At 36.3% G+C, this 16,897-nt stretch overlaps 2 protein-coding genes across 2 annotated transcripts; one reads left to right on the top strand and one right to left on the bottom strand.

Moving 5' to 3' along the window:
- LOC18590536 lies at positions 845–6,946 on the bottom strand. Its single transcript, XM_018126931.1, has 6 exons — positions 5,716–6,946; positions 4,065–5,101; positions 3,035–3,772; positions 2,465–2,773; positions 2,045–2,302; positions 845–1,682 (listed from the first exon to the last, which is right to left on the bottom strand). Exons 1-6 carry the CDS (start codon positions 6,944–6,946, stop codon positions 1,218–1,220), a joined length of 4,038 nt encoding a protein of 1,345 aa, XP_017982420.1. The 3' UTR covers positions 845–1,217.
- On the top strand, positions 9,167–16,108 carry LOC18590534 (ATP-dependent zinc metalloprotease FTSH 7, chloroplastic). Its single transcript, XM_007016107.2, has 13 exons — positions 9,167–10,110; positions 10,843–10,908; positions 10,993–11,127; positions 11,264–11,329; positions 11,715–11,900; positions 11,991–12,077; positions 12,165–12,278; positions 12,396–12,520; positions 12,653–12,761; positions 13,269–13,394; positions 14,194–14,517; positions 14,613–14,736; positions 15,368–16,108. Exons 1-13 carry the CDS (start codon positions 9,229–9,231, stop codon positions 15,493–15,495), a joined length of 2,472 nt encoding a protein of 823 aa, XP_007016169.2. The 5' UTR covers positions 9,167–9,228; the 3' UTR covers positions 15,496–16,108.

Raw genomic sequence — 16,897 nt, 5'->3', positions numbered from 1 at the left:
TTCTACAGTTGAAGACTACTTAAACCAGAAAGTAACGTGATTGGTTTAAACTGCAAAACTCAAATTTGAGTTATAGGTAATTAACGCAAGCACAGCCTTTCAAAAAAATTGCAAAAGAAAAAAAAGATAAGTACTATACCCTTTTATTATTTATTTTTATATTTCATATTTGATTTGATTTGATTTTATTGTCTTCAGTTGTGAGATTTAATCAGATACAAGTACAACCGAAAGATTTAATTCGTTTTTCTTGATAATCCCCTGCCCCCTATCTGTGCCCCCATTGGTGCCTCTTTTCTCTTTATCTCTTACAATTTTACTGTTTCAAAAAATTCAAGAGAGCTTATGTTCTACGTGTTCCTTCCTGACGAGTGCATGATAGCCGCTGATAACATTAAATACATTTGCAAACCATCAAACCTTGTTTATTGTCCAAAGTACGACAAGGTTTCTAATGGAGTTAATGCTTTCGATAAAATATTAATCTGTGTCTTCGGGGTTGGATTTGTCAGGGGCTTTTTGAAGGAGGGAATAATAAGAGCCTGTGTTTCTAAAATTGATATTAATTCCAGAAGCAGGACAAAGTTGAAAGAAGGAGAAGATTTGATGAAAAAGAGATGTTGACTACCGATATCAATTCAAAGCTAGTTCTTGTTCTTCTGACTGCAGAGTTGGTGGTGATCTCTGTATACGGTGGTGATTCAGTTCATAGATAGTGTGTAATAAGAGACGGGGCAGAGATCAGATGAGTGAAATTACAATAAGGGACTAAACAAATTATCTAGTTGGTTCATGCAAGGAAAAGAACATGCTCTTGTTATTGCTGGAAAGTAATGTGCAGCTATGGTTGCTAGTGCATATCAAACAGCAAGATTGAACAATTAACCGGTGTTCCAATGTGATTATTCTCCCAATGTGACTGTTCAATTTAAGAGTACCAACTCTTTAAACATAGTGTGTTACGGCACGCCTCAAGCCAACCTTTCTTAGTTCTTTTCTTATATTACTTTTCTAACATATCCTAGTGTGTGTGTGTGTATATATATATATATACTCTCTAAAAATTGATATGTTCAAGATTTACAATAGCTGATTACTAGATTGATCCAAGGATGGGAGAGTTCCTTTCAGCTTCTCTATGGTGAAAGTTGCTCGGCATAGCAGACGCTGCCTCTAAACTGATGGTTTCCAGATGCGCCATTTGTACATGTGCTGCCTCAGTTTGCCACTGCATTGCTATCATTTTCTTCAGGGTTGACAGCCTTGACTTCAGATTCTGTTGCTTTTGATGCTTCCATGGCAATCTCATGGTCGATTTGTATACCCGTTGTAATATCACCTGCAGCTGGGATGTTTTCAATGTCCTTGAGATCATCCTCCCCCAATTTTGGTGCATCACCATTTTTAATGTTGTTCAAGCTATCACTTTCTTCTGCTGAAGTTGATAGGCCAGCATTGGCTTCAGCATCGGTCAGTCTTTTGGATTCATGTTCAGTATCTTTGACAGTTCCTGCACTAGTTGCCTCGGTGGTGTTTGATGGTTCCATGACAGCCTCTCGTCTACTTAATATTTGGGGCTCACCTTCACCATCAAGAACATGGTTCAAGATCTCTTTGTTGGTTATATTATCAGCTAATGAGTCATTCACTTCGCCAATACTATCAACTTCTGCTGCAGACTTCTGAGAAAGGTTCCAGCTCGATGTCAGTATAGCTAAATAGCATGTTTGAGACTATCATAAACACTGCAGAAAATAAAAAAACAGCTAGGAAAACGGAAGGAAGCTTATCTGTGAGAAATGGATTGTAGGCAATACATAATTAGAAGTATAAAGGAAACTGTTATTCAGTGAAGGAGCAAATATATCTAATTTTCATTCTTTATTTGCTCTTTCAGAGGGGAAACAAACTCAATAGTTCACGGCTATTCGGTATTTGAATGGTTCTTTCAAATTGGTAGTTCTTTTTTCTTTTGTTTTGTCATCTTCTTGCTAGCTGGAATCGATTAAAACTATGAATGATTTACTTTATACTATTATATTACCTCTTCTTGTGTTGCAGTTTCAGGAATGCTTGTATTATCGCTTTCATGTGCTTCTTTTTTGTTCACATCAGCTTCATGTTCATTTGATTCTTCAGGTCCCTTGACGGCCTCCAGTCTGATTGAGAATTGGGATTCTCCTTCACTAGTTGTCGACTTCTCCCCGTCTACCTTCTCATTGACTACTGAATCATTGATGTTTTCGACAATGTTGCCTTCCTTAATGACCTTCCATGGAGAGTTTGTTGGTTCCTGTACGAACTAACAAAAAACACACATATTACCTCATCGGTTTACAGCATGGTCAGTTCATTTAAAAATTACTAAATCAAATAACTGAATGGATATTTATTGCTGTTGTAATTCAGTGTCAGTTGAGTAGCAAGTATGGGGATCTTTTGCCAAAGTTAAGCATGGCATTACCTCTTCTGATCTTATCATAGTTTCAGGAACATCTGAATTAACATTTGATGGACTGATTCCAGTGTCATATTCAATCAGTTTTTCAGACCCCTCTTCAAGATGCTCAACAGAACCAGGATCGCTTTCCCTGAATGGTCCTGATAGTTCTTTAGTATCCTTAGAACTCATCATAGTTTCTGATTCACCTTCACTGGATTTTATGTTATGCTCAATAGAATCTTCCTTGCCATGCATGTCTTCTAACACCAGTTCATTCATATTATGGACAGTGCTATAATTAGTAGTCTTCTGTGTCGTGTTAGATGATCCCTGTTCAATATTAGGTAAATCTGTGAGTCAAAATGCTGAAGGTGTGCTTTAGGATTAACTAGCACGCATACGAGAGGGGGGGGGCGGGGGGGGGAAGAGAGAGTTGGGGTGGTTGGCACAAAAGAAAATGGAAAGATACTTAAAAAATGAAGGAACTTGTACTCCATTGTAAACTTGTTTTCACACTTGAATTCATAAGCCTTGAACATTATATATGATTTCATGATTACGAAGATGATTTACTAATACTCTCATACTGACCTCTAGTGTTTCAAGACTGCAATTACTGGATGAGTGATCTATGGAATTCTCAACCACTTGCTGCGCATTTCGGGGCATGTTAAAAGTCAGGTTTTCATGCGGTTGGTCATCTGCTGAACTGTCTCTCACTATGTCTTCCATAGCGGATTGAGGTACATCTGTTTGTATCCGTTGCTCAACAATTGAAATAGGTATTTGATCTGCCAGGATGTTCTGTGGTAATACAGATCTTGGAGATGAAACTGAGCTGACAGAAAATTGCTCCATCACCAATCTTGGGTTTAGAGCCATTGCAATAGAACCACCAAATCCTTGTTTCACTCCAGAAACATTATCTTCTGTAACATTCTGATCATCTATTCCATCTGGAACAGAATTCAAGTCGTCTCTATTTTGAACTATATTTGGTGCATCCCCAGTGTTATGCTCAGTTAAGTTTCGAGTATCTTCTTCAATATACTTTGAAGGTTGGCTTTCCTCCTTCTCCTTTCCAGTTTCCATAGTGTTTTTAGACTCATAAGATGTTTCTAAATTCCCTTGCCTGAACTCACTGGAATCTAAATTGATTTCCTTAGCTGGTTGTCTCACCTCCCCCACAGCTGCAGGCTTAATCAATATTTGGGCTTCATTGTCTCTGTTTTCAGATGGTTTCAAGTCTAAAGTGTAAACATCTCCATGAGTTACTGGCTTCATCCTACAAATGATGTTAAAGTCTTCTGTAGGAGGTTCAATAAATTGCTGTTGGAAGGCCAAAGTTGCAATGGGTTAGTTTAATAATTTCCTGATATTTTAGAAACCAGCAAATAAAAGGTAAAAAAGTATATGTCATAACATCCATAAATGATTAATATATTTTTATTTTGCTAAATTTGCAATTAAAGAAGGTAAGCCTTAATAGTAACTGGATACACAGAAAAGGAGGGCAAATTTGATCTCATTTCATTTGAACCACTCAATGTTCAAACTGTTAGGTTTGCTTTCATTTTACCAGTCTCAATAGAGCAGAAGAGTGGTGGAATAACTAACTGACCTCTGGCTTCTCGAAACAAGATTCAGAAGGTGAATGAACCACTGACTTCTCCATCAAAGGCATAGTTTTCCCTGGATTTTCAGGTGATAGTGTCTCAGAAACATTGAAAGTCTTGAATCCCTCAACTTCTTCATGTATTTGTTTCACATCTTCCGGAGTTTCACGGTTTCTGTTCGTAGGATGGGATGGACCATTTTCACTTATATCTGTTCTTGAAGATACTGAACTTGTGTTATTCAAATTTTGCTTGGCCTCCTGTTCAGATGGAGAGGGTGAAACAATTGGCTCCTCAGGTTTCCTGTTTAAACCTGATAACTCTACTTCAACAGAATTCTCTTCACTAATATCATGTAGTTCTCTCAGTTTCACTCGATTTGCCTCTGATCTTGATAGGTTAAATGAACCACCCCACAATTCTTCACTGTCAGAATTGATATCCCTGTCAACATCCGCATCATAGGTAACTGAATCACCATCAACAGATGAAACTGTTCCATCGGATGTTAATGGAGGTGAACCAACTTCCGAGACCTCAACTTGCAAGTCAGAAGCTATGGAACAGGTTGGTGTATGGCCATATCGCCTATTTGCGAGAAATAAACTGATGTCTGTCCTACGCTTTTCAGATGGAGATGGGCTGGAATCATAGGGAAGTCTACTCACAGTTTTCCCCCTAGGAGGAATTGAAAGATTAAGCGTCTTTTGCACATGATCACTAAATATCTGGGGAGGTTTGCTTGTTTGATCTAAGATCAATTCATCATTGGCTTCAGATGAAGATGAATAGCCGGAATCATTGTTTTTAATGGAATCTGTCTCCATTCTGACTACACTTCCTCTATCTAATCCTGGCTCCAGATCATGAGGGTTTTTCACCTTCCCTCCTATTCCAATCCTATTGTTCGCACTTTCTACAGTCTCTGCATGTCTCACTTCTGAAGAGTTTATTGCCTCATTGTGGTTGGAGTCTTCTAGTTCAACAAGATCAGTATTACTTCCTACACCAGAGGAATTATGCTGGTGGAGACCTTCTTTTTCTGAAATGGGTAAGTGTTAAATTATTCCATTAGATAACAGAACAATAAGTGAGTTGAAAAGTTAGGAACTAGTGTAAATGGAAAAGGAAAACTTCTATATAGAATGTGGAGTAATTACATTGAATTAGTATCTAGGATACTGACAGATATGATGGTTAAAAGGCTATGGACTTCACAGAAGGCAAAATGCCCGATCAAACTTTGTCCTGAATATGTTCATTCACCTTATCTCTAGTCTACTCAAAGTCCTTGTTTTTTACACTGTTTTAGAGAGGGTCATTAGGAACTTTTTTCTTTGGAATGGGTATACCTGAAAGGTAAACTTGAGTGGGGGAGAATGGCTTAAAGAATTTGATTATGCGCCTCAAAGCTTTGAAAAATTCTGTCATAGTTCTCCTGTTAACCATTTCCTTTGTTTCAAATCCCCATTTTAAGTTTCATTCAAACCCAAGTTAATTCAACTTGAAAGAACATATTGGTTCAGGTTTTTTTAACATAGAAAAAGGTTTAGCTCTGGATAAGTAAAGCAAGAAATGTACCTCTACAGCTTATCCAAATAAAACAAGGATCTCTACAGTGGAACACATACTGAAAGTTTTTTATCTCTTCCTTACCTGACTGCCTTTTGAATCTAGAAACTGCTCGACCCTCCCCTGGTCGTTTCTCAGTACTCCAATCGGGGTTAAACTGTGCATCCCCTGGATCTTGAGTGGTTTCCAATGTAAATAAAGGTCCGTGACAGAAGCTCTCATGCCTGCAGAGGAGCATTTCCTTTTGGTTGGCTGCCATGAATTCTTGGTGAAAACTATCTGCCATAAGATTTGGTTTTTCTTCAAGTGGGTCATAAGGTAGGTCAAATGGATTCTTTGCAGGCAACAAGATGGAAGGGGCAGAACCAGGCATTTGTAATCCTTCTTCATTGGGATTAGAAACACCCAGAAGGTTGTTTTTTACAGTTAGAATTGGAGCAATTTGACTAAGGGGATTACCATCCCTGTCCATCAGGGTTTTCTCAACTGCCATCTTCAACAATTTTCTAGCTCTTCGTTTTGCAATTAAACTTTCCAGCCTTTTGTTTCTTTCCAACTCAGAAAAACCAAGATCCATAAGATTCTTCTGATCATCATCCGTCCATTCCACAGCCTTGTTTCCTTCTTCTTGAACCTCTTCCTCATCCTCATCCTCCCCTTCTTCCAAGCTTTCTACCTCTACCTCAACACCACCACCGTCAGGACCTTTTCCTGACTGCCCTTGAAAGCTATCACCCGACACGCTATGACGTTTCGATGTCGAACTCGGATCATCAACTGCTCGATCATTTCCAGCATCATTGTGGGAGGAACTCTCTCCATGTTCCATACTAGAATTCCCTTTCCCCTCGAAGATCGATTTCGGGTTTTCTTCCAAGAAATTAGTTTTACTAAACAGACTGTCATAATGACTTGTTGGAAAAAACATGTTCCTATCCTCACTATCTTTTCTATCCCATATTACGACCTCCTTTCTAGCATTTCTTCTTACACTTTTCTGGGGTCGTAAAGAAGGATCGTTTGATCTATTTACATTAGCAGATGGTCTCTCACTGTCTTGTTTCTTAAGCCATTGGAAATATTCAGGATATTTGGTTTTCAAATAAAATCGGATGGAAACAACAGTGCAGACAAGGATAGGAGAAGAATACATCAAAAAGTAGAAAACAGAAGGAAAAATTATGTACAGGAAGAAAACAAAGCTAAGAACACCTGAAACGAGTGGATATTTCCTGACAAATTTATAGCAACAATTCCCAGAAAATCTAATGATTCTCCAGAGAAGAAGTCGAATGCCCTTTGCATCCATACTCATCTTTATCTCCTATCTAATCTTCAGAAAACAAGACAATAAAACAACCAAATTGGGTATAAGCAATCCACTATATCTACTCAAATGTTAAGAAAATGACTGAAGATTTCCAGCTGAAAACCTGCATTTGAAACCTAATGGAAACTCAATTATTCTTTTTTGTTCAGTAAAAACAGAAAGAAAGTAAAAGAGAGGTCACGGAGTGGTTTTTGGATGTGGGGTTTTCATGGTGGATAGCTCATCTGAGATCCTCTAATTTAGGACTTCCTCTGCCATTTCTTTTTTCTCTTCCCCTGATTCATGGGGAACGATATAGGACAAAATAGAAAACAGCTATACGAGGAAGTGGCGGTTAATATTGCCTTTAACTCTTCAAAGAATGTCTATTTTAGTCATATGACCTCGAATTTCTACACAATTTACTCAACTCACCTGTAGTTTTCTTTTATTTGCAATATTAGTCCTTTTTGGTTTTAGGAAGGGAAATATAGATTAAAAAAAAACTTAAATTTCATCTCAATATTATATGATTTCATGAATCATTATATATTAATATGAATCTCACTTGGATTTATATTTTTTTTTAAAAAAATAATGAGTTACTCAAATAATTCAATTTTTTTTTCATGATAAGCCTCAAATAATACAATATAAAGGAAATAAATTATTAAATAGAAAACAAAATTAAGATTTGGACGTTGCTACTCTTTTTTTATTGTGAAACATATGAGTTTATATTTTGATATATTGTCAGCGTACTAAATTTTATATAATGAATAAAATTTTGACACATCATTAATTAATAAAATAAAAATTAAAAATTTTAAAAAATAAATACTTATAATTTTAAAATGTTTATTTTGAAATGCTTTAAAACTTTTAACATTATATATTGATGGCATGACGTTCTATAATTAAGTAATAATGTATTTATTATACATTAACAATAAATTAAATGCAAATCTCAAAACATTAATAACTTTTTTTCACTTTTTTATTCATAAAAAATAAATTTTGAATTTTAATAAACAAAAAGTTCATTTGGCAACCTCGCTAAAAAAGGCACAATTTATTCCCTCAAAAAGTGAGCTGTTCATTTCAACTCAAAGTTATATCAATAAATAAATTAATATAATTTTATTAAAATATTGTTTATAATTTTTTATTTTTCCAAAAAATGATAAAATAAATTATTTTTATATATAAAGAATGTGTATGTTTCACGTATCGAAACTTAAATTTAACCTCATACAATTTTAAATTTTGAAAATCAAGTTTAAATAAACTTATAAATTATAGACTAATGTTCTCAATTTAAAATATATGCGTAGTAGAAGCTCATATTTATATTATATGTTTGATAGGTGATAAAAAGGTTAAAAAAGCTCATATTTATATATTTAAGACTCACCTACAACACTTTTATTGTACTGACTTTTTACTAGTAAAAGAGAAGAACCCTTATATTAGTCTGAGTTTATCTCAACTCTTGTATCACTCATGGAGTTTATATTAGTAAAGATCTAAATCTATTATGATATCAAATGTCACGAATTGAAACTTAAATTTAACTTCTTACAACCTAAACCTTAAAAATAAAATTTAAGTAACTATATGAATAACAAACTCATATTTTTAATTTAAAAAATATATCTAATAAAAAATAAAAAATTTATATTTATATATTTAAGATTCATTTGATATCTTATTAACGTAGGATTCGTATCGGCACGTATGTCAGTGTGTGCGTTTTGATTAGTGCGCAGCCCAACTATCGCATCATTTGGACAGATCGCAGCTCTAAGTTAAAGCCCAAATAAACAATAAACAATAAACAATAAACAACAAAAAATATCGAAAGCTGGGGCCCTAATGTGACCAAGCGTGTGGTCACCAATCAGCCCCAGGCATGTGGTCAAGGCTCAATCTTCTTCACCTTCCAAAGCCACTCGTTCCACGTGTAAATATCAGAAAAACTCTATGTAATCCTCGACGCACCCAATCTTCACTCCTTTGCTCCCGATAATCCCAAAATGGGGGACTCGACGGTTGAGAGACCACCGTTTCTTATAATCTAACGGCTCGAAGTCTCCCATAATTATCTCTTTCGCAAATGCTCTCCGTCTTGTCTCTCTCTATGAAATTCTGCACACTGCACACAAAAAACGGGACTAAAAAAAAAATCAAAATCAAAATCTTTCAGATATAAAATAATTTCTATTTTCAGTTTACATTTTGAAAGGTTTTTTTTTTTTTCTTTTTCCTGATTTTCTAGGGTTCCCCAAATGTCATCGATTGAGTTTCTACGACCGACGACGATAACAATCCACAATAAATTCAGCACAAATTCTTACTCCAATCTTCTTTATCTACATGGATTAAACTTCTCTACCAATCGATTTAGAGTTTTGCAGCAAAGCACGAACCGTTTCCTCCCCAATTCAATCAACTTCCCTCTGCATAACGTCACCGTTTTGAGAAACCAGGATCGGTTCAATCTTTACGGAGGAGGTAAATTAAGGTTCAAAGACAGCAAAATTTTGGCTAATTGTACAGATAGCGGCGATTCGAAGGCGAGTTCCAGTGAGAATAATGAAAGCGAAGGTGGCCAAGGAGTGAAGCAGAAAAAGAATCCGCAAAATTCGGGCGGTTCAACCAATCAGAGACGAGAAAAGAGCGGAAAAAGCGGGCTTTGGTGGTCCAAAGGAAAGAAATGGCAGTGGCAACCGATAATTCAAGCTCAAGAAGTCGGTGTTTTACTTTTACAGTTAGGTATTGTTATGTTCGTTATGCGGTTGCTCCGACCTGGGATTCCATTACCCGGGTCCGAGCCCAGGACTCCAACGACTTTCCTCAGCGTTCCTTACAGTGAGTTTTTGAGTAAGATTAATAGTAATCAAGTTCAGAAAGTGGAGGTGGATGGGGTTCATATAATGTTTAAATTGAAGAGCGAAGGGAGTGTTCAAGAGAGTGAAATTGGTGGTATTAGTAATAGTAAGTTACAAGAGTCGGAGTCATTGTTGAGGAGCGTGGCGCCTACCAAGAGAATTGTGTATACAACCACACGGCCGAGTGATATCAAGACTCCATATGAGAAAATGCTGGAAAATGATGTGGAGTTCGGGTCTCCAGATAAGCGGTCTGGTGGATTCTTGAACTCTGCATTGGTAAGTTGTGGTATTTCTTGTTTTTTGTTATGTAAATTGGGTCAAAGTAGTTTAATTTGCTTGTTTTTGAAGTTTTTTGAGTATGCTTAATGATAACCATTTCAATTGTCTTGGTTATGTTGGTGAAGTAGTTTTTTGCTGTAAGCTGCCTCCTCAAAGAGTATGTATTTAGATGAGGGTATATTCTCTTGCCTTCTTTGTCTTTGACTAAAAGTCTCAAATAGTGATCTAATGTGCCCTCTACAGTTGGGAATCTTATTCCCTCTTGAGGTGGAGGGAATATAAAGCTTGTAGTTGGTGTAACTAAGATTGGTTATAATTTTGTGACAAAAATGTCTTCACTTACGTGCTGTAAATAATATATCAGTAATATCTGGATGTCTTACTGGTAGATATCGAATATCTACAAATATATTGTGTTGTCTTTGACCCCTGAAACCAAATGTAGCCTAGGTATCAGTTTGCTGAGGTTAGTCTTCAGTGACCGGTGAAGGAGGGTAGTATGATGAGAAACGTTGGTGATTAGAAAGGGCTAAGCATGTTGTAGCACTGGTTAAAATTGCAGTTTGGCATCCTAAAGATTGTTTGTTGGAGGGAAGATGATAGGCAGCCCTTCAAAAGCTTCTAAACGTGTAATAGAGATACCAACCTTCACATGGTTCTTTCTGAATCATGTGTTCCTATACATCTGAGGTGTGGAGTTCTATATTTTTGACTTGCTCTCTTTTGCAGATAGCTTTGTTCTATGTTGCTGTCCTTGCGGGACTTCTCCATCGATTCCCTGTGAGCTTTTCTCAGGTGTGGATTTGCTTGTAAGTTTTTGAGTACCTTAATGTCTGTGTTGCATGGATAGGTTCTGATTTGAGTCATGCATTTATGCAGCACACAGCTGGTCAGATTAGGAATCGCAAGTCTGGTGGTTCTGGGGGTTCAAAAGTGTCTGAGCAAGGTGAAACAATCACTTTTGCTGATGTTGCCGGTGTTGATGAGGCCAAGGAAGAGCTAGAAGAAATTGTGGTATGTAGAAAACTCGTATACTCTAATTAAAAAAAAAAAATCCTCTACTTCATATGCAACTAACAATTGATATTTTGTAGTAAATCCTTCCTTTGAATCATACTATAGTCTTTATAAGCTGATGATTTCTGCCCAGGAATTTCTTAGGAATCCGGACAGGTATATACGACTTGGTGCTCGCCCTCCCCGAGGAGTTCTCCTGGTGAGTTGATATTAGATACAATTAAGCATTCTGGCATTTCAAAATAAAAATTGGTGTACTTCCTGATGTTGAAGAAGCATTCAGTCTAGGAAGTAATGGGCTACTTGCAAAACTTTATTGATGTTGGCAATTGTTGGGTTACGCTTGCTAATTCTGGCTCCTACTCTTGGGATACCTTCTCCACCAAAAATTTTCGGTCCTTCAAAGCTTTCTACTTGCCATTCTTGTTATGATAAGTTCAATAAGTTCATGGATGGAAGTTCAACATGTTGAATCTTTCCATTCAATGCTTATTTGCCATTAGTAGACGATGATTTCCTTGCATTCTTACCCTCTTATGTAAAATTAGAAATATAATTAGTACTTTGGTTTAATTGTGTTACAGGTGGGTCTTCCTGGGACAGGTAAGACTCTTCTAGCGAAAGCTGTGGCTGGTGAAGCAGAAGTTCCATTTATAAGTTGTTCTGCCAGTGAGTTTGTAGAGCTGTATGTTGGCATGGGTGCCTCTCGAGTTAGAGATCTCTTTGCACGAGCAAAGAAGGAGGCACCATCAATAATTTTTATTGATGAGGTCAGTCTATGTTCTTATTATTTTGTTGGAACAATCTGTTCAGCTTTTTGATTTCTAGTAGAATTTTCTGACATCTTTCCTCATGCACAGATAGATGCCGTGGCAAAAAGTCGTGATGGTAAATTTCGCATTGTTAGCAATGATGAACGGGAGCAAACTTTGAACCAATTGCTCACTGTAAGTCTCCCTGCATCATAATTTTTCTTCTGCTTTGACATCTTGGCCATTCCCTTCTGAAGCTAATATTTTGGAACTACATTACAGGAGATGGATGGATTTGACAGCAATTCCGCTGTGATTGTTCTTGGAGCTACAAATCGTTCTGATGTCTTGGATCCTGCCCTTCGTCGACCTGGGAGATTTGATCGTGTTGTCATGGTTTGTATGATGTATTGTATTTCAATTGACTCTCTGAATGTTTGAATCTGCTATATAGAGCAGTTCCCTCTTGCTTAACAGTTATCTCAAGGATATTATATCTCATATGATTTCCAGGTAGAGACCCCTGACAGGATTGGAAGAGAAGCAATTTTGAAAGTACATGTTTCTAAGAAGGAACTTCCCCTTGGAGAGGATGTTGATCTTGGTGACATTGCTGCTATGACAACTGGTTTTACTGGGTATTTTCTCTTTTACTTTGTCACATTTAAATGCCACTGCTTCCCTATCCTCCTCGTTTAGCCTCCCTCTCCACTTCTTAAACTTTTATTTGTTCTTGATGTGGTAACTGTATGATTTTTTATATTTTGCAGGGCTGACCTTGCAAATCTGGTAAATGAAGCTGCTTTGCTCGCAGGAAGAAACAACAAAATTGTTGTAGAGAGAACTGATTTCATTCAGGCAGTAGAGCGAGCAATAGCTGTAACTATCTCTCTCTCTCTGAGTGCATTTTTGTTTGTGTTTTTCTTATTAGTTTTCCTCCTGTTGTTAATTCACGCATATTAAATTTGACTATTTCCTTCCCTCGTGTTTTTTAAGAATTTATATCTCATTTTTCCTTGGCTTGAAAGTTGAGTTTTAATTATTACTTCCTTTATCCAATGATGTTAGGCAATCTTCTCATCTAGTTCTAGGCTTTAATTATTGATTTGACTGTATACCATACATATACATACCTTAAAATACAAAATACAATAAAAATCGAGGACAAAATGTATTATCATGCAATGCATTTGTACTACTTTTTGCACTTTCTGATGAGTATATTAATAGGGATACAGGGAATACTGTATAGACTTTTGACCAATGTGCAGTTGTTTACATAATTCCTGCATACACATCTGTGTCACAAAATGTGTAATTATGCTAAAGAGTTATCAGTAGATGTTGAATTGCAAGTTGATTGACAAAAAGAATTGTATTTCATAGGGCATAGAGAAGAAAACGGCCAAGTTAAAGGGAAGTGAGAGGGCTGTAGTTGCAAGGCATGAAGCTGGTCATGCAGTGGTAGGTACGGCTGTTGCAAACCTTCTTCCTGGACAGCCACGTGTTGAGGTAAATTATGGCAATATTTTGACTGAATGTAACTCAGTGTATTTCTTTATTTGTTTATTCATACGTTCTTGTTATGTCAGTATAAAATTTGAAATGATAAAAGAAAAGTATGACATTTGAATTTGGAATCTTAACCCGTGGTTGTGTAGAATTTGGTTTAGGAGATTGCATGCACTGTGCATGTGGTGTGACAGAGATGGTCACAGGGCAATCATTTCTATTGGGTCTTTATTTAGAAGATGATTGACTTAATTTAGTTATTGCCCTTCCAAATTGTTAGTGTCTCTATTGACTTAAAAAGGGTAAGGCAAGACCTCAGTAAAAGGCTATGCATTTTGTTCTCTAGGATGGATCAACTTTGACCTCCATTTATGGATGCAAAAATGGAGTCACTAGCATATGGTGCCTGATTTGACTTTCATTTTAGAAACTGGTAATATGTTAAAAGATCTGTTTTTTGGGGGCATGGGAAATTGTAATGTTTGTACATAATACCAACTTCAGGAACAGTTGTATAGTGACTTCAAAATTTCTTAAGCAATGATTCGAAATATTAAAATAGAAAATTGGAGTATTAGGTTTCTTCACATTTTATGCAATTTTTTTCCAGTACACATGAAGGTCCACTTGGCCTTGGCCTTGGTCTATACAGGGAATTCTGAATTGTAAATTTCAATTATGAATGTTGGGGTGTGCTATGGAGACACTATTGTCCTACAATGGACTTAAATCATCCCAACTGCTTATGTTCACATGAAATGGATAATATGGTGCTAAACTATCTCAACCGTGTTGACAGAAACTGAGCATATTGCCAAGATCAGGAGGAGCACTGGGCTTTACGTATTCTCCTCCCACAAATGAGGATAGATATTTACTCTTCATTGATGAGTTACGTGGCCGTTTGGTTACTCTTCTTGGTGGACGTGCTGCAGAGGAAGTTGTTTATTCAGGTCGTGTTTCTACCGGTGCGCTTGATGATATTCGGCGGGCAACAGACATGGCATACAAGGCAGTAGCTGAATATGGTCTTAATCAGACTATTGGCCCTCTGTCCTTAGCTATACTTTCTGGTGGAGGCATGGATGAATCCGGGGGGGCAGTTCCTTGGGGACGAGATCAGGTCCCTTTTTACTTTTTAATAAATTTAGTTTATCCTTTTTGTTTTCAATTCCTACACTATCTGTAATGAAGACTGATCCAGAGTGGAACATTTAGGGACATCTTGTTGATCTTGTTCAAAGAGAGGTGAAAGCATTATTACAGTCTGCCTTGGAAGTAGCCCTTTCTGTTGTACGTGCTAATCCAACTGTTTTGGAGGGGCTTGGTGCCCACCTCGAAGGTAATCTGCTGTTGCTACCTGTTTCATATGATAAAATTCCCTACATCCTATTCTATTTTCATTTTTGCATCATATGCGTTCTTGTTTTGTTATGGGCACTGACAGATTTTTCTGAACCTAAAATCTAATGGAATTATAAGGGATGGAACAGGTAGTTGATTGCCAAAATTGTATTATATGTAAAGGCCTCCACCATTAAGTTGTATTAGTATTTTCCTGACACCCTTTTCCTGTTTTCTGTTTAGGGAATAATATAGAGAAAACTTTTAACTTTATGTTTTTCTTTCTATCTTGTATCCCTACTCACAATTTTGTGAGCAATATGTAGTTGGTTTCAAGTACAGGTTTCAAAGCAAACTTGTTTTTGCTGTATGATAAATAAGTATTGCAATCTCCACAATGTTCCTCGACAAACTATTCTGCTGTACTTGTTAGATCTTTAATGCTATTCTATTGTGTTAGTTAATTTATCTTAGCACCTACAGGCTCTTGTATCCTAGTGTAGATAACATGCACCTTTTAGACAGTTTGAATCTAGTTGTGAAGTAGATATACTGTATCTTTAAGAAGGGAAAAGAGAATAAAGTATCCCTTTACTTCATATTGTGGTCTAACACTTGCTTTTATTCAGAAAATGAGAAAGTAGAAGGTGAAGAGTTACAAGATTGGTTGAAATTGGTTGTTGCACCAAAGGAACTAACAATCTTCGTTGGAGGCAAGCAAGAGCCTCTTCTGCCGGTGCAAGCAGGCTCTGGATAAGTGCTTTTGCTCACTGCTGTCAACCACGAGCAAAACATGTAGTCAACTAAAGCTTTCTTCATGCCATGACCTTGTCAATGAGCATGTCCTGGTGACTGGCATCATCTCCCTTGCACATTTTTGTATATTTCAGCAAGGTGAATTTTGGCTTTATTTTATCATTAACCCTACCAAGTCTTTTCATTGTTATATCTCACTACACTTACCAGAGGAAAATGTAGAAAAAGAAGTGGTAAAGCTGAAGATATATTTCCTTGAAGAGCTTCAAGCTTGTCTCGCCATCCTCGACGTTATGTTGATAAGTGCGGGTTAGTCTCCAACGGCTGTTCTGTTGTACATTGGCTATTATTTCCATTGAAACAGTTCTAGCCTGTGGGCAAGTGTAACAGTAGTTGAGTTATACACGTAATTATTCTGTGAAATATAACATTATTGCACATAAATATGCTGGGCTCAGAAAAGGTCTTCTTCAGATGAACATTGTACATATTTTGCTATAGACAGTACATGCTGTTTATAATAGTTTCCCGACATGGAACTTGAAAGCATCCTTTTGGAGCATTGACATGAGACTGAATGCACAATTCCTACATCCAAGTGTTCTTAAACTTTTAAGTGATTTATTCTGATTTTATTTAGGAATGCATTTCTGCACAGTTGCCGCCGTTATTTCCTGGTTTTGTTTTCTTGGGTTTTGAGAAAAAGAAAGAAGTTGAAGTTCTTACAAAGACAGGGAAGGGTAACATGTAATTCAGACATTAGCTGTCAAAAGAAGAAGGAAGGGTGGTTGATGAGTTGAGGTTTGATATTTTAGAAGGAAACCGAAATATCACTGTTTCTTTCAGATTACGACGTTTCCTTGCGTCCACTTTCTCGGGAAACAAACAAGAAGAGGTTCACTTGACCTGTCGGCCGTTCTCTCAATAGGATGGACCACAGCTCAATCATCTGTTGTCCCTATATCTTCCTCAAATTCCCTATCCTTTAATCAGTCCTTAACCAAATTTCGAAATTAAAATAATATTTATTTTTAATAATTCAAATATCAAAATTGGGAAAGAAAAAATTAGAAAAAAAAAAATGATCTAACCGGGTAGGCTCCAAAAGTTAACACATAAGACTAAGAGCATGTTTGGCTTGATTTTTTTTAAACTTAAAAGTTATTATAAAATTTTTATAAAAAATAATAATTTTTAAAATTAAATTAAAAATATTTAGTAAATTTATTTTTTACAAGCTCTGTTTAGTAAATAAATTGTTTGATAAAATAACTTATATAAATTTTAATTTTAATTAAAATTATCATAAAGGGTATTAAATAAATAACTTTTTATTAATCACTAATTTTTTTTGTTCAAAATAAAAAAAATTAATTTTATTTTTTTATCTATTTAAAATAAAA

This window comes from Theobroma cacao, chromosome 9 (genome assembly GCF_000208745.1).
Source record: "Theobroma cacao cultivar B97-61/B2 chromosome 9, Criollo_cocoa_genome_V2, whole genome shotgun sequence".
Classification (NCBI taxonomy): domain Eukaryota; kingdom Viridiplantae; phylum Streptophyta; class Magnoliopsida; order Malvales; family Malvaceae; genus Theobroma; species Theobroma cacao.
Note: the sequence above shows the minus strand (reverse complement) of the source record. Positions and strands in the feature narration are given on the sequence as shown.

Bases quoted from the DNA above. Each gene is read 5' to 3' on its own strand.
- LOC18590536 (XM_018126931.1), bottom strand. From the start codon at position 6,946: ATGAGTATGGATGCAAAGGGCATTCGACTTCTTCTCTGGAGAATCATT. The intron at 2,303-2,464 runs GTAATGCCATGC...GTTTTTTGTTAG, and splicing joins CTATGATAAGATCAGAAGAG to TTCGTACAGGAACCAACAAA. The intron at 1,683-2,044 runs GTAATATAATAG...AACCTTTCTCAG, and splicing joins AAACTGCAACACAAGAAGAG to AAGTCTGCAGCAGAAGTTGA.
- LOC18590534 (XM_007016107.2), top strand. From the start codon at position 9,229: ATGTCATCGATTGAGTTTCTACGACCGACGACGATAACAATCCACAAT. The intron at 12,279-12,395 runs GTTTGTATGATG...TATGATTTCCAG, and splicing joins GATTTGATCGTGTTGTCATG to GTAGAGACCCCTGACAGGAT. The intron at 14,737-15,367 runs GTAATCTGCTGT...GCTTTTATTCAG, and splicing joins GCTTGGTGCCCACCTCGAAG to AAAATGAGAAAGTAGAAGGT.